This window comes from Lissotriton vulgaris, chromosome 9, assembly GCF_964263255.1.
Source record: "Lissotriton vulgaris chromosome 9, aLisVul1.2, whole genome shotgun sequence".
Taxonomy (NCBI): domain Eukaryota; kingdom Metazoa; phylum Chordata; class Amphibia; order Caudata; family Salamandridae; genus Lissotriton; species Lissotriton vulgaris.
The window spans coordinates 7,351,130-7,371,294 of record NC_141697.1 but is presented as its reverse complement, the minus strand read 5'-3'; the positions used below and the strand labels follow the sequence as shown (position 1 = coordinate 7,371,294).

Here is a 20,165-nt window from a genome sequence, read left to right as displayed (position 1 = left end):
CTCGGATATTGAACTTGGTTGAGACACTCGCCCTCTGAGTTTTTCTTTACAAGGGCTACAGGCGCTCTGCTGGTTGGGGATGTCTTGGGCTGTTGGCCGACATGGTAAGGTAGCGGGATGGTGGGAGGGGATGGGTAAAAAAAAAAAGCGGAAGGTCCTTCTTGTGGGCAAGGCGTACAATCATAAATGACATTCTGCAGTGCAACGGTCACTCAGTCCCTACCAGAGGATGCTTTCTAACTGCAAAAGGATGCGGACTTCCATATTTTGAGACTTTTGGAGCTTTTGTACTGCCCTTTTTGTGTTAATTGGGGTAGGTGGTAAGGGGTGTTCTCTGTCTGTGAAATGGGATAGGTGATGAAAGGTGTCCTTTGTGTGTGAAATGGGATAGGTGGTAATGGGTGTCCTCTATGCTTGAAATAGGGTAAGTAATAAGAGATGCCCTTTGTGTGTGAAATAGGGCAGGTGGTAAAGGGTGTCTTCTAGGCGTGAAACGGGGTAGGTGGTGTGAGGTTTCTCTGTGTGTGAAATTGGATAGTTGGTAAGGGGTGCCCTCTATGCATGAAATGGGGTAGGTGGTAAGGAGTGTCCTCTATATGTGAAATGGCGTAGGTGGTAAGGGATGTGCTATATGCATGAAATGTAGTAGGTGGTAAGGGGTGTCATCTATGTGTGAAATGGTGTAGAAGGCAAGGGGTGTCCTCTATGAATGAAATCTGGTAGGTGGTATTGGGTGTTCTCTATGCATGAAATGGGGTAGGTGGTAAGGGGTGTTCTCTATTTAGAAAATGGGGTAGGTGGTAATGGGTGTCCTCCTTGCGAGAAATGGGGTATGTGGTAAGGCGTGTCCTCTATGCTTGAAATGGGATAGGTGGTAAGGGGTGTCCTCAATTCAGGAAATGGGGTAGGTGGTAATGGGGGTCCTCTATGCGTGAAATGGGGTAGGTGGTAATGGGTGCCCTCTATGCGTGAAATGGGGTAGGTGGTAATGAGTGTCAACTATGTGTGATATAGGGTAGGTGGTAAGGGGAGTCTTCTATTTGTGAAATGGGGTATGTGGTAAGGGGTGTCTTTGTTTTTGAAATGTGGTAGGTGGTGAGGGGTATCCTCTGTGTGTGAAATGAGATAGGGGTTAAAAAGTGTCCTCTGTGTGTGAAATGGGGTTGCTGGTAAGGGGTATCCTCTAAGTGTGACATGGGGTAGGTGGTATGCGGTTCCTCTGTGGGTGAAATATGGTAAGTGGTATGCGGTGACCTCTAAGTGTGAAATGTGGTAGGTGTGGTAAGAGGTGTCCTCTGTGCGTGAAATGGGGTAGGTGGTAAAGGGCATCCTCGGTCTGGGAAATGGGATCGGTGTGTGAAATGGGATAGGTCGTAATGGGTGTCCTCTATTCGTAAAATGGACAGGTGGCATGGGATGTCTTCTGTGTGTTAAATGGGGTAGGTGATAAGGTGTGTTCTCTATCCGTGAAATGAGGTTGGTGGTAAAGGGTGTCCTCTATTCATAACATGAGTAGGTGGCAAGAGTTTTCTCTTTGTGTAAACTTGGGTTGGTGGTAAGTGGTGTCCTCTATGCATGGAATGGGATAGGTGGTAAGAGATGTCCTCCATGCATTAAATGGGGTAGGTGGTAAGAGGTGTACTCTGTGGGTGGAATGGTGTATGTGGTAAGTCAATCAATCAATCAATCAAAGACATTTATAGAGCGCTCTACTTACCCAGAGGGTCTCAAGGCGCTAGGGGGGGGTGCTGCTACTGCTCGAACAGCCAGGTCTTGAGCTTCTTCCTGAAGGAGAGGTGGTCTTGGGTCAGGCGCAGGTCGGTCGGGAGGGAGTTCCAGGTCTTGGCGGCCAGGTAGGCGAAGGACCTTCCTCCTGTTGTCGTTCTTCAGATGCGGGGGACGGCGGCGAGGGCGTGACTGGCTGATCGGAGGTGGCGTTTGGGAGCGTAGAAGTTGATGCGGTTGTTGAGGTAGCTCGGGCCTTGATCGTGTAGGGCTTTGTGTGCGTGGGTGAGGAGACAGAAGGTGATTCTTTTGTTGACGGGGAGCCAATGCAGGTCTCTCAGATGTCCGGAGATGTGGCTGTGTCGTGGGATGTCGAGGATGAGTCTGGCTGAGGTGTTCTGGATCTGCTGGAGTCTCTTCTGGAGCTTGGCGGTGGTTCCGGCGTAGAGGGCGTTGCCGTAGTCCAGTCGGCTGGTGACGAGGGCCTGGGTGACCGTCTTCCTGGTCTCGGTGGGGATCCACCGGAAGATCTTCCGTAACATGCGCAGGATGTTGAAGCACGACGAGGAGACGGCGTTGACTTGTCTGGTCATGGAGAGGGAGGAGTCCAGGATGAAGCCCAGGTTGCGTGCGTGGTCTGTCGGTTTGGGTGCGGTGACGAGCGCAGGGGGCCACCAGGAGTCGTCCCAGGCGGAGGGCGAGGAGCCCAGGATGAGGACTTCCGTCTTGTCTGAGTTCAGTTTCAGGCGGCTGGTCGTCATCCACTCGGCTACGTCTTTCATCCCTTCGTGAAGGTTGGCTCTGGCGGCGGCGGGGTCGTTGGTCAGGGAGAGGATCAGCTGGGTGTCGTCGGCGTAGGAGATGATGTTGAGGTTGTGTTGGCGTGCGATGGTAAGTGGTGTCCTCAGTGTGTGCAAAACAATAGTTGGAAAGAGGTGTACTCTGTGCGAAATGGGGCAGGCGGTAAGAGTTATCCTGTATACACAAAATAGGGTACGTAGTGATGGGTGTACTCTTTGTCCTTTGTGTTTGAAATAGGGCAGGTGTAAAAGGGTGTCTTCTATGCGTGAAATGGGGTAGGTGGTGTGAGGTTTCTCTGTATCTGAAAAAGGATAGGTGATAATGGGTGCCCTCTATCCATGAAATGGAGTAGGTGGTAAGGGGTGACCTCTATGTGTGAAATGGCGTAGGTTGTAAGGGGTGTCCTATATGCATGAAATCGAGTAGGTGGTAATGGGTGTCCTCTATTCGTGAAATGGACAGGTGGCATGGGGTGTTTTCTGTGTGTTAAATGGGGTAGGTGATAAGGTGTGTTTTCTATCCGTGAAATGAGGTTGGTGGTAAAGGGTGTCCTCTATTCATAAAATGAGTAGGTGGCAAGAGTTTTCTCTTTGTGTAAAATTGGGTTGGTGGTAAGTGGTGTCCTCTATGCATGGAATGGGATAGGTGGTAAGAGATGTCCTCCATGCATTAAATGGGGTAGGTGGTAAGAGGTGTATTCTGTGGGTGGAATGGTGTATGTGGTAAGTGGTGTCCTCAGTGTGTGCAAAACAATAGTTGGAAAGAGGTGTACTCTGTGCGAAATGGGGCAGGCGGTAAGAGTTATCCTGTATACACAAAATAGGGTACGTAGTGATGGGTGTACTCCAAGCGTGAAATGGGGTAGGTGGTAAAAGGTGCCATCTATATGTGAAATGAGGTAGGGGTAAGGGGATTACTTTATGCATTGAATGGGGTCGCTGGTAAGGGGTGTTCTCTATCTGTAAACTGTGGTAGGTGGTAAGAGGTTTCCTCTATGCGTGGAATGGGGTGCGTGATAAGGGGTGTGTTCTCTAGGTGTGAAGTGGGATAGGAGGTAATTGGTTTCCGCTATGTGTGCATTTGGGTAGGTGGTAATGGGTGTTCTTGATGTGTCAAATTGGGTAGCTGGTGTGAGGTGTCCTTTATGCGTGAAATGTGGTTGGTGGAAGGGGTGTTTTCTGTGCCTAACATGAGGTCAGTGATAAGGGGTGTCCTCTATGTGTGAAATTGGGTAGGTGAAAAGGGTTGTCCTCTATGCATGAAATTAGATTGGTGGTAAGGGGTGTCCTCTGTATGTAAAATGGGGTAGGTGGTAACAGGTGTCCTCTATATGTGAAATGGGGTTTGTGGTAAGATGTGTTCTCTGTGCCTAAAATGAGGTTGTGATAAGGGGTGTCCTCTATGTGTGAAATGGGGTTGGTGGTAAGGGGTGTCCTCTGTCTGTGAAATGGGATAGGTGATAAAAGGTGTCCTTTGTGTGAGAAATGGAATAGGTATTAAGGGGTGTCCTCTATGTTTGAAATGAGGTAGTTAATAAGAGGTGTCCTTTGTGTTTGAAATAGGGCAGGTGTAAAAGGGTGTCTTCTATGCGCGAAATGGGGTAGGTGGTGTGAGGTTTCTCTGTATCTGAAAATAGATAGGTGATAATGGGTGCCCTCTATCCATGAAATGGAGTAGGTGGTAAGGGGTGACCTCTATGTGTGAAATGGCGTAGGTTGTAAGGGGTGTCCTATATGCATGAAATCAAGTAGGTGGTAATGGGTGTTCTCTATGCATGAAATGGGGTAGGTGGTAAGGGGTGTCCTGTCTGTGAAATGGGGTAGGTGGTAAGGGGTGTCCTCTATGCTTAAAATGGGATAGGTGGTAAGGGGTGTCCTCTACTCAGGAAATGGAGTCGGTGGTAATTGGTGTCTTTTATGTGGGAAATGGGGCAGGTGATAATGTATGCCCTTTATGCGTTAAATGAGTTAGGTAGTAATGGGTGTCCTCTATGCATGAAATGTAGTAGGTGGTGAGGTGTGGAATCTATGTGTGGTATAGGGTAGAAGTTAGGGGTGTCCTCTATGCATGAAATGGGGTAGGTGGTAATGGGTGTTCTCTATGCATGAAATGGGGTAGGTAGTAAGGGGTGTCCTCTGTTTGTGAAATTGGGTAGGGGGTAAGGGGTCTCCTCTATGCATGAAATGGGATAAGTTATAAGGGGTGTCCTCTATTTAGGAAATGGGGTAGGTGGTAAGGTGTGTTCTCAATCCGTGAAATGAGGTTGGTGGTAAAGGGTGTCCTCTATTCATAAAATGGGGTAGGTGGCAAGAGTTTTCTCTTTGTGTGAAATTGGGTTGGTGGTAAGTGGTGTCCTCTATGCATGGAATGGGATAGGTGGTAAGAGATGTTCTCCATGCATTAAATGGGGAAGGTGGTAAGAGGTGTCCTCAGTGTGTGCAAAACAATACTTGGGAAAGAGGTGTACTCTATGTGTGAAATGAGGCAGGTGGTAAGAGTTGTCCTGTATACACAAAATAGGGTACGTAGTGATGGGTGTACTCCAAGCGTGAAATGGGGTAGGTGGTAAAAGGTGCCATCTATATGTGAAATGGGGTATGGGGTAAGGTATTCCTTTATGCATTGAATGGGGTCACTGATAAGGGGTGTGCTCTATCTGTAAAAAGAATTGGCTTTTGTAGTTTGGTTTGCCCTGTTCCCATCATGCACTGGGACAGGAACAGACTAATTTGCATACAGCCAGGTTCTGAAACTGGGATGGTGCAGTGAGCTAAAAAACGGTGTTGGATCTAGCCCTGATCTCTTGACTGGGTGAGAGCTTTCTGCTTAATTCAGAGACTCTGTCCCTCACCACCCCTTGTTGTAAATATTTTTGTCCACCCTAAGCGTGGAAGGGTATTCTCAGATGTGAGACCCTTGCTCATTGCACCATCAGGATTCAAGCAAACCGGGCCGAAGACAGCTGTAATGCCAGAAACCGGTCCCCGGGAGCTTGTTTCCTTCCCAGTGTAAGAATTGGCTTTTGTAGTTTGGTTTGCCCTGTTCCCATCATGCACTGGGACAGGAACAGACTAATTTGCATACAGCCAGGTTCTGAAACTGGGATGGTGCAGTGAGCTAAAAAACGGTGTTGGATCTAGCCCTGATCTCTTGACTGGGTGAGAGCTTTCTGCTTAATTCAGAGACTCTGTCCCTCACCACCCCTTGTTGTAAATATTTTTGTCCACCCTAAGCGTGGAAGGGTATTCTCAGATGTGAGACCCTTGCTCATTGCACCATCAGGATTCAAGCAAACCGGGCCGAAGACGGCTGTAATGCCAGAAACCGGTCCCCGGGAGCTTGTTTCCTTCCCAGTGTAAGAATTGGCTTTTGTAGTTTGGTTTGCCCTGTTCCCATCATACACTGGGACAGGAACAGACTAATTTGCATACAGCCAGGTTCTGAAACTGGGATGGTGCAGTGAGCTAAAAAACGGTGTTGGATCTAGCCCTGATCTCTTGACTGGGTGAGAGCTTTCTGCTTAATTCAGAGACTCTGTCCCTCACCACCCCTTGTTGTAAATATTTTTGTCCACCCTAAGCGTGGAAGGGTATTCTCAGATGTGAGACCCTTGCTCGTTGCACCATCAGGATTCAAGCAAACCGGGCCGAAGACGGCTGTAATGCCAGAAACCGGTCCCCGGGAGCTTGTTTCCTTCCCAGCGTAAGAATTGGCTTTTGTAGTTTGGTTTGCCCTGTTCCCATCATGCACTGGGACAGGAACAGACTAATTTGCATACAGCCAGGTTCTGAAACTGGGATGGTGCAGTGAGCTAAAAAACGGTGTTGGATCTAGCCCTGATCTCTTGACTGGGTGAGAGCTTTCTGCTTAATTCAGAGACTCTGTCCCTCACCACCCCTTGTTGTAAATATTTTTGTCCACCCTAAGCGTGGAAGGGTATTCTCAGATGTGAGACCCTTGCTCATTGCACCATCAGGATTCAAGCAAACCGGGCCGAAGACGGCTGTAATGCCAGAAACCGGTCCCCGGGAGCTTGTTTCCTTCCCAGTGTAAGAATTGGCTTTTGTAGTTTGGTTTGCCCTGTTCCCATCATGCACTGGGACAGGAACAGACTAATTTGCATACAGCCAGGTTCTGAAACTGGGATGGTGCAGTGAGCTAAAAAACGGTGTTGGATCTAGCCCTGATCTCTTGACTGGGTGAGAGCTTTCTGCTTAATTCAGAGACTCTGTCCCTCACCACCCCTTGTTGTAAATATTTTTGTCCACCCTAAGCGTGGAAGGGTATTCTCAGATGTGAGACCCTTGCTCATTGCACCATCAGGATTCAAGCAAACCGGGCCGAAGACGGCTGTAATGCCAGAAACCGGTCCCCGGGAGCTTGTTTCCTTCCCAGTGTAAGAATTGGCTTTTGTAGTTTGGTTTGCCCTGTTCCCATCATGCACTGGGACAGGAACAGACTAATTTGCATACAGCCAGGTTCTGAAACTGGGATGGTGCAGTGAGCTAAAAAACGGTGTTGGATCTAGCCCTGACCTCTTGACTGGGTGAGAGCTTTCTGCTTAATTCAGAGACTCTGTCCCTCACCACCCCTTGTTGTAAATATTTTTGTCCACCCTAAGCGTGGAAGGGTATTCTCAGATGTGAGACCCTTGCTCATTGCACCATCAGGATTCAAGCAAACCGGGCCGAAGACGGCTGTAATGCCAGAAACCGGTCCCCGGGAGCTTGTTTCCTTCCCAGTGTAAGAATTGGCTTTTGTAGTTTGGTTTGCCCTGTTCCCATCATGCACTGGGACAGGAACAGACTAATTTGCATACAGCCAGGTTCTGAAACTGGGATGGTGCAGTGAGCTAAAAAACGGTGTTGGATCTAGCCCTGATCTCTTGACTGGGTGAGAGCTTTCTGCTTAATTCAGAGACTCTGTCCCTCACCACCCCTTGTTGTAAATATCTATCTGTAAACTGTGGCAGGTGCTAAGAGGTTTCCTCTATGCATGGAATGGGTCACGCGACAAGCGGTGTGTTCTCTAGGTGTGAAGTGGGATAGGAGGTAATTGGCTTCCTCTATGTGTGCATTCGGGTAGGTGGTAATGGGTGTTCTTGATGTGTCAAATTGGGTAGGTATATGAGGTGTCCTTTATGCGTGAAATGTGGTTGGTGGAAGGGGTGTTTTCTGTGCCTAACATGAGGTCAGTGATAAGGGGTGCCCTTTATGTGTGAAATTGGGTAGGTGGAAAGGGTTGTCCTCTATGCATGAAATTAGATTGTTGGTAAGGGGTGTCCTCTGTATGTAAAATGGGGTAGGTGGTAAGAGGTGTCCTCTATGTGTGAAATGGGGTTTGTGGTAAGATGTGTTCTCTGTGCCTAAAATGAGGTCGTGATAAGGGGTGTCCTCTGTGTGAAATGGGGTAGGTGGTAAGGGGTGTCCTCTGTCTGTGAAATGGGATAGGTGATCAAAGGTGTCCTTTGAAATAGGGCAGGTGTAAAAGGGTGTCTTCTATGTGTGAAATGGGAAGGTGGTGTGAGGTTTGTCTGTATGTGAAAATGGATAGGTGATAATGGGTGCCCTCTATCCATGAAATGGAGTAGGTGGTAAGGTGTGACATCTATGTGTGAAATGGGGTAGGTAGTAAGGGGTGTCCTCTGTTTGTGAAATTGGGTACAGGGTAAGGGATGTCCCCTATGCATGAAATGGGATAGGTTATAAGGGGTGTCCTCTATTTAGGAAATGGGGTAGGTGGTAATGAGTTTCCTCCTTGGGAGAAATGGGGTATGTGGTAAAGGGTGTTCTCTATGCGTGAAATGGGATAGGTGGTAAAGGGTATCCTCTATTCAGGAAATGGGGTAGGTGGTAATGGGTGTCCTTTATGTGAGAAATGGGGTATGTGGCAATGGTACCCTCTATGCCTGAAATGGGGTAGGTGGTAAGGAGTGTCCCCTATGTGTGAAATAGGGTTGGTGGTAACGGGTGTCTTCTATTTGTGAAATAGGGTAGGTGATAATAGGTGTCCTTTGTGTGTGAAATAGGGTATGTGATTAGGGGCATCCTCTATGCATGAAATGGCTAAGGTGGTAAGAGGTGTCCTCTATGTGTGAAATGAGGTTTGTGGTAAAAGGTTCCTGTTTGTGGGAATTTGGATAGGTGGTAAGGGTTGTCCTCTATGCATGAAATGAGATTGGTGGTAAGGGGTGTCCTCTGTGTGTGAAATGGAGTAGGTGGTAAGAGGTGTCCTCTATGTGTGAAATGGGGTTTGTGGTAAGAGGTTCCTGTGTGCGTGAAGTTAGGAAGGTGGTAAGGGATGTTCTCTATGCATGAAATGGGATAGGGGATAATAGGTGTCCTTTGTGTGTGAAATAGGGTAGGTGATATGGGGCATCCTCTATGCGTGAAGTGGGTAAGGTGGTAAGGGGTGTCTTCTTTTTGTGAAATGAGGTAGGTGGTAAGCGGTGTCCTCTGTGTTTGAAATTAGATAGAAGTTAAAAAGTATCCTCTGTGTGTGAAATGGGGATGCTAGTAAGGGGTGTCCTCTAAGTGTGACATGGGGTAGGTGGTATGCAGTGTCCTCTGTGGGTAAAATGGGGTAGGTGGTATGCGGTGTCCTCTAAGTGTGAAATGTGGTAGGTGGTAAGAGATGTCCTCTGTGCGTGAAATGGGGTAGGTGGTAAGGGGCATCCTCTATGCGTTAAATGGGGTTGGTGGTACTAGGTTTCCTCGGTCTGTGAAATGGGATTGGTGGTAAGAGTTGTCCTCTGTGTGTGAAATGGGGTAGGTGGTAAGGAGTCTCCTCTGTATGTGAAATGGGGTAGGTGATAAGGGGTCTCCTCTGCGTGTGAAATGGGATAGGTCGTAATGGGTGTCCTCTATTCGTGAAATAGGCAAGAGGCACGGGGTGTCCTCTGTGTGTTAAATGGGATAGGTAATAAGGGGTGTTCTCTATATGTGAAATGGGGTTGGTGGTAAGGGGTGTCCTCTATTAATGAAATGGGGTAGGTTTCATTCAAGAGTTGCCTCTATGTGTGAAATTGGGTTGGTGGCAAGGTGTGTCCTCTATGCATGGAATGGGATAGGTGGTAAGAGGTGCCCTCTGTGGGTGAAATGGGGTAGATGGTAAGTGGTGTCCTCAGTGTGTGAAAAGCAATAGTTGGAAAGGGGTGTCCTCTATGTGTGAAATGGGGTAGATAGTACGAGGTGTCCTGTATGCACAAAATAGGGTAGGTGATGATGGGTGTACTCCAAGCATGACATGGGGTAGGTGTTAATAGGTGCAATCTATATGTGAAATGGGGTAGGGGATAGAGGGATTCCTTTATGCATGGAATGGAGTCGCTGGTAAGGGGTATTCTCTATGTGTGAAATGTGTTAGGTGGTAAGAGGTTTCCTCTATGCATGCAATGTGGTGCCTGACAAGGGGTGTGTTCTCTATGTGGGAGGTGGATTAGGTGGTAAGGAGGTAAGATGTTTCCAGTGGGCTAAGTGGTAATGGCCAGGGGTGGGCGTAGTTCGCAAAGTAGCGCTACGCGAAGCTACGCGAAGTGCAATTCGCACTACGCGAACTTCACGTAGCACTACGCAAGCTGCATAGTAGCATATTCGCACTGTGCAAGATGCGTTTTCAATGATTACACAGTGCGGACAAGCATCCGGCACTGTGCAATCATTGAAAACGGCATCTTGCACAGTGCGAGCTGTAGTTTTCTGCTGCTCGAGTAGATTATTACTTGAGCAGCAGCTTTCTCAACGCAAACTGGTAGTTTCTCATTGAGAGCGGTCGCGAGCATGCGCAACCACTCACAATGAGAAACCTGACCTCCCCGCGTTGAGAATCTCGACGGGATGTCATTTTGCTTGCTCGCGGTCGCGAACATGACGTTGAGGACCGCGAACAAGCAAAAAATGACCGCTGCACTACGCGTGTTCGCACTGTGCTACATGCAGCTCGCATAGTGCGAAGTTGCGCAACCTTCGCAAACTCCGCGAGCGTAGCGTAGTGCTTCGCCCAGGGTTAGTAATGGGTGTTCTTGATGTGTCAAATTGGGTAGGTGGTGTGAGGTGTCCTCTAAGCATGAATGGGGTCGGTGGAAGGGGTGTTCTCTGTGCCTAAAATGAGTTTGTGATTAAGGGTGTCCTCTATGTGTGAAATGGAGTCGGTGGTAAAGGGTGTCCTAAATGTGTGAAATAGAGTAGTTGGTAAGGGGTGTCCTCTATGTGTGAAATAGGGTAGGTGATAATAGGTGTCCTTTGTGTGTGAAATAGGGTATGTGATTAGGGGCATCCCCTATGTATGAAATGGGTAAGGTGGTTTGTGGTAAGAGGTTCCTGTGTGTGGGAATTTGGATAGGTGGTAAGGGTTGTCCTCTATGCATGAAATGAGATTAGTGGTAAGGGGTGTCCTCTGTGTGTGAAATTGAGTAGGTGGTAAGAGGTGTCCTCTATGTGTGAAATGGGGTTTGTGGTAAGAGGTTCCTGTGTGTGTGAAGTTAGATAGGTGGTAAGGGATGTTCTCTATGCATGAAATGGGATAGGGGATAATAGGTGTCCTTTGTGTGTGAAATAGGATAGGTGATAAGGGGCATCCTCTGTGCGTGAAGTGGGTAAGGTGGTAAGGGGTGTCTTCTGTGTGTGAAATTGGGTATGTGGTAAGGAGTGTCCCCTATGCATAAAATGAGATTGGTGGTAAATGGTGTCCTTTGTGTTTTAAATGGGGTTTGTGGTAAGATTTGCCCTCTGTGCATGAAATGGGGTAGGTGGTAAGGGGGTGTTCTCTGTGCCTAAGATGAGGTCGGTGATAAGGGGTGTCCTCTATGTGTGAAATAGGGTAGGTGGTAAGAGGTTCCTGTGCGCGTGAAGTTGGATAGGTGGTAAGGGGTGTTCTCTGTGCCTAAGATGAGGTCGGTGATAAGGGGTGTCGTCTATGTGTGAAATAGGGTAGGTGGTAAGAGGTTCCTGTGCGCGTGAAGTTGAATAGGTGGTAAGGGGTGTTCTCTGTGCATGAAATGCAGTAGGTGATAAAAGGTGACCTTTGTGTGCGAAATAGGATAGGTGATAAGGGGCATCCTCTCTGTGGAAAGTGGGTAAGGTGGTAAGGGGTGTCCTCTGTGCCTGAAGTAAGGTAGGTGGTAACGGGTGTTCTCTGTGCCTGAAATGACGTTTGTGGTAAGGGGTGTCCTCTGTGTGTGAAATGGGGTAGGTCGTAAGAGGTGTCCTCTGGGTGTGAAATTGGGTGGGTGGTAAGGGGCATCCTCTATGTGTGAAATGGGGTTGCTGGTAAGGTGTGTCCTCTGTGTGTGGAATGGGGTAGGTGGTAAGGGTTGTTCTCTGTGCGTAAAATAGGGTAGCTGATAAGGGGTGTCCTCTGTGTGTGAAATGGAATAGGTGGTAAGTGGTGTCCTCTATGCAAAAATGGGGTAGGTGGTAAGGGATCTCCTCTATGCGTGAAGTAGGGTAGGTGGTAAAATATGTCTTCTATGCGTGTAATGAGGCAGGTAGTAAGGGGTGTCCTCTGTGTGTGAAATGCGATAGATGGAAGGGATGTCCTCTATTCGTGAAATGGGGTAGGTGGTGAGGGGTATCCTCTGTGTGTGAAAGGGGGTAGGTGGTAAGAGGTGTTCTCTATTCATGAAATGGGGTAAGTGGTAAGGGGTGTGGCTCATTCCTTCTTGGTAGTCAGAGCTATGGCCGATGCACTGTGTGTGAGGGGTACTGTAGTTGATTCCTTGTAGCTGATTTTTGAGGTGTGGATGATTGATTGATTTATCGATCAATTGATTTATTGAGAGGTTTATTGATCGCACTGTGCGCTGAAGGGGTGTTCTGAATCGATGGCCTGCAAAAGCAGCACATAGAAAAGATTGGTCTGAGAAAAGGTGTGACATAGTTATGATAAAGTTTTAAGTTTTTTCCTGAAGACAAGATGAGAAGTGATGTGAGATTGGCTGGGAGTGGCTCCGGGCTTTGCATTGAGGTACCGAAAGGATCGACCTCTAATCCTCAATTCCTATTGGTAGATGTTTGAGAGATTATCCAAGGTCGATTGAAGCATAGGCGAGGACATGTAGTGCCTGAAGGCCTGCTGTATACACAGCCATGCCAAGTACCACATTTTTAGGGTTAGATTAATGTCTTTTGGTTTTCTCATCATTACAGTAAAATTCTTCGCCAGTATGATAACGACAACATATACAAAGTCTGTACCCCTCATCCCATGACTCCCACTGTGTCTTTCATCCGAGACTACACACTACACCCACTAAGATTTAACGAATGTTGTGCCACTCATGGACTCTACTGAGGACATGATCAGTCTGCCATCTAGAACCAGGGGCATATTGTCAAGCCCATTATCGCTGCATTAGCGGCCGTCCTCGGCCGAAAAGCGGCAATAATGGCATAGCACTATTAGCAAAGAAAGGCTAGCGCGTGTTTCCTTGTCTCAGCACCGGTTTTCCTTATGCCTTGCATCGCATCTCTACTGAGATGCAAAGTGGGCGTTCCCAAGAGAGACAACATTAAATATATTGCTATCTGTCCTTTGCAGTATTTTCAAGCCCGCCCAGGACACCCATACCGATATTAAAAGTTACGTTTACTGCTGTTATCCCTGGTATTTTAAGTCTAATAAAATCCTGACTTCACTATCTTTTACATGGGAGGTGGATTGTACGGCTAAATACATATCTCCCTATTTCTAAGGATTCCCCAATCGCTGCAGGTTTTTTCTCTGGATTCACAACGATAAACCAGCCTTTAGCCACTATCGCCGGATTTTTCAGTGCCGTGGAGATAATCGTTGTAAATAATGCAATATCTCGGCGATCAAATCCGGCGACAGCCGCTGTTAATCAAAATCGCGCTAAGCGAGCTTGCCGATATTTATCGCTGATTGTTGATGATATGCCCCTTAGTGAGTCTTTTGGGAATTACGAAAGAGCCGCTTTCTGACCCTACAACTGGCGCTGACTCGTGAAAGCCAGGACAGCATCGAGAGCCACCCTGATCTGTAGAAGGCCACTTCTGTAAGCTGAAAAATCCATCGAAGATGAGTTTTAAGACAAGTCCAGTCAAGTGTCCACTCTTGAGACTTCTCAGTCCCATCTCACACAGGGGGAGCAGGAGGATGAAGCATCAGGCAGCATCAAACATCTTTGGGGTGTCTTTTCATGGGGGGAGTCCAGCAGGGTGTTGGGAATTCCTGGAGTAGTGTCAGCCGGACCCCCTGAGTCTGCCCAGTCTTTCAGTAACCAAGCAGAGCCCCTGTGCCACAAGTAAAGCAGGAGTCTGGCTTTTCCTAGGCTTGGCTTTGAGCACAGAGAACTCCTGACGGAAGAGTCCAGTCGTAGGTGAATGTTGGGTTGAGGGGTGCAACAGGGCAACTAAAGCCTGGAGCCTGGCTACTACAAGGGTGGAACAGCAACTGCAAGGGATGTCTGAAAACACAAGGTCACAGGTCAGAGCCCTGCACCGACTCTCAGGCAAGGAACCCTACCCCAAACCTGGCCCCAGCCTCTACTAACCCTATCACCCCTTCCCCCCTCCAGGACCCTTCAGAGCCAAGGGAAAGGATCGATGTACATGGCAAGGGCCATTAATAGACCCAGAGGAGGCAGCTTCTTCAGTGACTGAATCACAGCTCAAGACACTTGTGATCCTCTGCAGACTCTAGAACGGGGCAAAAAATGACCTATTCCCAGATGGTAGCCAGGCTATCGCCAGAAGACCCTCCTTAGGTCGCGTGCCCCAGTCAGTACCATGACTGAATGATTGATTGATTGAAGTCATATCTGTGGAGAGAGAGGGTGGCTGAGGTCCCGGTGTGGGGAGAGTTGGTGTAGGGTTGTATGTAGTCATGTCCTGTACAGGGACGTTCAAGCCCTTTATGCTGAGATCTGGCCCAGTGGAGGCCACTGTGGGTGAACATCAGTGGAGTCTGTGCCTTTACATGTAAGGGTGACGAATGCAAAAACAACAGTTGATGGACAGAATGCAGAACAATGCCATACATTCACCCCAGTACAGAGATCTGGGCCTAAATCCATCTTTTTTTTGCACTCCACACCACCCCAGTTCAGACATGGCCATATGCAAATCAGCCTTGACCCTGTGCCTCATGGGAACAGTCCAGCCCGAACTGCCAAGCCATGTCTTCCCAAGACCGGAATCAAGCATCCTAGGACCGGTTTCTGGCTATCAGCCGTCGTCAGCCAGGATAGCTTGACTCCAGTGGTGTGGAGAGCCAAGTCTGAACTGGGGTGGTGTTGGGAGCAAAGAAACGATGGATTTAGGCCCAGATCTCTGTACAGGTGTGAATGTATGACACTGTTCTGCATTCTGTCCATCAACTGTTGTTTTTGCAGTTGTCACCCCGAGTGAGATGGGTATGCTCAGACGTGAGTCCCGTGCTCTGCACACCACTGGACTCAAGCTATTCTGGCTGAAGACGGCTGATAGCCAGAAACCAGTCCTAGGATGCTTGATTCCGGTCCAGGGAAGACATGGCTTGGCAGTTCGGGCTGGACTGTTCCCATGAGGCACAGGGTCAGGGCTGATTTGCATATGGCCATGTCTGAACTGGGGTGGTGTGGGGAGCAAAAAAACGATGGATTTAGGCCCAGATCTCTGTACTGGGGTGAATGTATGACATTGTTCTGCATTCTGTCCATCAACTGTTGTTTTTGCATTTGTCACCCCAAGTGACACGGGTATGCTCAGACGTGAGTCCCGTGCTCTCCACCCCACTGGAGTCAAGCTATCCTAGCTGAAGATGGCTGATAGCTAGAAAGCAGTCCTAGAATGCTTGATTCCGGGCCAGGGAAGACATGGCTTGGCAGTTCGGGCTGGACTGTTCCCATGAGGCACAGGGTCAAGGCTGATTTGCATATGGCCATGTCTGAACTGGGGTGGTGTGTGGAGCAAAAAAACGATGGATTTAGGTCTAGATCTCTGTACTGGGGTGAATGTATGACATTGTTCTGCATCCTGTCCATCAACTGTTGTTTTTACATTTGTCACCCCGAGTGAGACAGGTATGCTCAGACGTGAGTCCCGTGCTCTCCACGTCACTGGAGTCAAGCTATCCTGGCTTAAGATGGCTGATAGCGAGAAACTGGTCCCAGGATGCTTGATTCCGGTCCAGGGAAGACATGCCTTGGCAGTTCGGGCTGGACTGTTCCCATGAGGCTCACGGTCAAGGCTGATTTGCATATGACCATGTCTGAACTGGGGTGGTGTGTGGAGCAAAAACACAATGGATTTAGGTCCAGATCTCTGTACTGGGGTGAATGTATGACATTGTTCTGCATTCTGTCCATCAACTGTTGTTTTTGCATTTGTCACCCCGAGTGAGACGGGTATGCTCAGACGTGAGTCCCGTGCTCTCCACACTACTGGAGTCAAGCTATCCTGGCTGAAGACGGCTGATAGCCAGAAACCGGTCCTAGGATGCTTGATTCCGGTCCAGGGAAGACATGGCTTGGCAGTTCGGCTGGACTGTTCCCATGAGGCACAGGGTCATTTGCTAGTACATAATAAGACACCCCATCACCACATAGAAGAAAACTGCCCTCCGATAACACCTTGGACCCAGGCACACTTCCTATACCCACGTCCCAGCCACCCATCACCACAGCCCACCCACACACTTCCACAACACCTCCCACACCCACTTCCCAGCCATTTACACCACAGCCCACCCAATCACACACTTGCTGAACACCAACACTCTTCACAAGCACTCCCCCCATTCTTGACTGCCACCCCCACTTCATTTGCTAGAACATAATAAGACACCCCATTACCACATAGGAAACATTCAACCAAGTACAGAGATCTGGGCCTAAATCCATTGTTTTATTGCACTCCACACCACCCCAGTTCAGACAAGGCCATATGCAAATAAGCCTTGACCCTGTGCCTCATTGGAACAGTCCAGCCCGAACTGCCAAGCCATGACTTCCCTGGACCAGAATCAAGCTGGTTGTCACGGGCTGTGTGCGTTGAATTACTCTGTGATGAGGGTTTTATTCATGTTTCTCAAACAGGAGCTTTGCTGTGGCTGGACCTTATGAAGCAGAGGGTCGGTGCCCCGGGTTTAGGAACAAGCACAGATGCTCCCACTGATTCTGTCACTTGGTGGGGTTGATGCCTCTTGTTTGCATGGATTCATTATTGAATTATTATCCATATGATGTTAAATGAGGGAGTTCTGCAGCAGCTCAATCTATGGCTAAATCAGGCACACCTCATTCTTCCACAATTAAAAATAGAGAAACATGTCAACTGGTGCTGTGTCCGCCGGCAAGATCTCTGGAATATATCTGGCCAATTGTTGTGAGTCTGTAAAATACAAAACTCCAATGCAATGTTCTCCTGAGTGCTACCGACTGAGGAGTCTGTTGTTCTTGGGTGTATTATGAGTCCTGGATGGGTCACAACATTGTCTATGTTGTGTCTTGGTTGTATAAATGTACAGTTATGTCAGCCCTGGAGATAGGGGCTGGTAGGTTACTGCTCTTGAATATTGTGCATTGATTCTATGAGTTTGTGAGGTTGTCACTCCTAGGACTCTGGTGTTGTTGTTTGTCTGTATTTCTATGCATGAACAGGGTTGTTGGCTTTGGGTATAAGAACTGCTTGATAGTTGTGCTGGGTTCTTGGCCTGGTTGAATACATTGGCTGTTGTTCCAGAGTTTTATGAAGTGGTGGGACTGTACCCCTCGGTGAGGTGCTGATGTAGTGTATACTACTTGGTGGTATGTTTTTTTTATATGGTATGACTTTTGTCTGCCGGTTATGAGAGTGATTTTTGTTGATGATTTTTTTCAGCAATATTTTTATAGTGCCTGTGTTGTTTTCTTCAGTGCGTTCTTTGCATTGAGTTCCATGGGTCGGTAGTGTTCTCATCCGTAGGTTTCATAAGCGTGTGGTGCACCAAATGTGCTATTACTTGTTTTCTATTGATTGATAGGATGCTGGTTGCTCTTCGATTGAACAACTTGCCATTGCTGGTATTCTGAGGTTTTTAGTCAGGAGTGGTATTTGCTGAGGGGTGGTTTGACTTGTTGGGCTTGTTATCCATAGGTTCTGCAGATTACCGGCATTGTTGGTCCTCAGCTATGCAAAGCCTTGGCTCTCTCATCTGTTGGTTGCATGAATTCCCAGGACGGTATGAATGGGTAGAATGGATTGGTAGTTTTTTGGTTTCTGAGTTGTTTTACATGGAGGAGTTGTTGCCTGACGGTGTGTGAATTGCCTGGTTAGTTCTCCCAATATTTTGTGGGTGACTGAGCTTTGTGTCCTGCTGGTACAGTGTGATTGTTGTTGACAGACCAAATGATTATTGGTGCCAGGGTATATATGCTGCCGCACCACTACCTGTGTTTTTAAAGTTCTTGAAACCAATGCTGGTTTCCTTTTCAATCTCCAAATATTGTCAACCTCACAGAACCAGCCATCATTAATGGTTTTTAATATCACAACATGAAAAACAAAATTATGTATATTCTTAGTTTCTTTTAATTGTTTCTTGGCACCACACATGCACTTTTTACAAAACAGCCAACGCGTTTCGCCCTCAATTCGGGCTTCTTCAGGGTGTGATCTGGCTGGGTAATCCCACGCTGGGGGTATCCTAGTGTTGGGGAAAAAATCCTCATCACAATTTTCATGTGTAGTGCCATGAAACGAATAAAAGAAACTAAGAATATACAAAGAACAAATGACTCTGTCATCGTGATTTTGCTGTTTTGTGGATTATCCCAATGACTTTGTTCAGATATCCCCATTTATGTGCCTCTCTTATTTTTTTTTCATGTTGTAATTGTGGTTGACTCCTTGTGCCCCCACTGGCACCTTAGGTATGTGACGCTCTCACTCTGTCACATGCTAATCTTCTGTGTCTCTTTTACACTTTATTGCTTTCTCCAGACACATCATTTACGCTCCTAACCAGCACAACAACTATGCCGCCTCCAGCTTCCCGGGGCTGGCTGCCGCACTCTTTGACATCGAGAATGATGTGCAGCAGACGGCGCGCTAGGATCAAGTGAAGAAGCAGATTTCCATCATCATCTTCACCATCCAATCTGCGGCTAGCACCTTGCGAGATACAAGTGACATTGGAGGATTATAGACTGGACAAATGTCAGTCATGGACCACCAGCACCTTCAGACCATCAGGGGTGATTTGCTGTGCTTTAAAAATCATGATTGATTGATTAACCACATCATGTAGTCCATCTTAGAAGACACTGATCAGGAACATGCAACAGAAGCAAACAATGTAGATTTTGATGAGAAACAACAAAACACACTTCATGAGACACCAATGAGACGCAAACAACTCAGGACACCTCAGAAGACAAGAATGAGAAACAAGCAACATAGGAAAACAAGCTCCGTCCCCAGATGGGGAAGCGTCTCCCAATCGCACTCAGTTAAGTGTTCAATAAATTCATACAAACTTGTTTGTTGAATCTTATTTTGAAAATTCTTTATTTAAATATTCTTTTTCATTGTTCTGTTCTTGGATTCATTGGATTTTACTTCCTCAGTAACATCCGTTCAATATTGAAAGTAAAATCCAATGAATCCAAGAACAGAACATTGATAAAGAAAATATTAATAAAGAATTTTCAAAATAAGATTCAACAAACAAGTTTGTATGAATTTATTAATCACTTCACAACTGAGTGCGATTGGGGGACGCTTCTCCGTCCGGGGACGGCACCTGTTTTCACAGTTTTCCTATCCACATATTTAGGAGGATTTACACACCAGCTCCAACTAAATTAACAAATCTATCTAACGTCTTACCATATAGTTCAATGAATCTTTACCAGGGAGTGCGGCGCACCAATTCCCTTTTGGAGAATCTCAAACAAGCAATGTAGACATTTATGAGAAAAAAAACATATCAGCAAACTTTAGGAGTCTTCACCGAGAAATAATCCATGCAGGACTCCACAGAAAACAATAATGAGAAACAACACAGATACCAATGTGAAACAAACACAACTAACAAAACAACTGACAAAGCACACCACACGAGATACCAATGAGACAAAAATAACCAAGGACACCTCAGAAGATAATAAGGAGAAAAAAGCAATGTAGACATTTATGAGAAACAAACATATCAGCAAACTTCAGGAGACCTCACCTAGAAATAAACAACGAAGGACCGCTCAGAAGAGAACAATGAGAAAAAACACAGAAACCAATGTGAACCGAACAATGTGATATTGATGAAAACCACCTAACAAAACTACCAATAAAGAACACTACATGAGACAGTAATGAGACAAACAACTCAGGATGCCCAAGAAGACAAGAATGAGAATCAAGCAATGTAGACATTTATGAGAAAAAAACATATCAGCAAACTTCAAGAGACCTCTCCGAGAAACAAGCAATGCAGGACTCCTTGGAAGAGAACAATGAGAAACAACACATACACCAATGTGAAACAAACAATGTCAATTTGAATGAGAAACAACTAACAAAACAACTATCAAAGCACACTACATGAGACGCCAATGAGACACAAACAACCCAGGAGACCTCAGAAGACAATAATGAGAAACAAGCAATATATACATTTATGAAAAACAAAAATATCAGCAAACTTCAGGAGACCTCACTTAG

The 20,165-nt window shown here is 47.0% G+C and overlaps 1 protein-coding gene across 1 annotated transcript in view; it reads left to right on the top strand.

The window, feature by feature from the left end:
• Nucleotides 1–19,790, top strand: part of LOC147689523 (glutamate carboxypeptidase 2-like) — a 583,351-nt gene extending 563,561 nt beyond the window's left edge. Inside the window, exon 18 of the mRNA XM_086936912.1 lies at nucleotides 18,447–19,790. Within this exon, the coding sequence (XP_086793038.1) occupies nucleotides 18,447–18,558 (112 nt within the window). The 3' untranslated portion in view covers nucleotides 18,559–19,790. The remainder of the gene's footprint in view (nucleotides 1–18,446) is intronic.
• The last annotated feature ends 375 nt before the right edge of the window (nucleotides 19,791–20,165 follow it).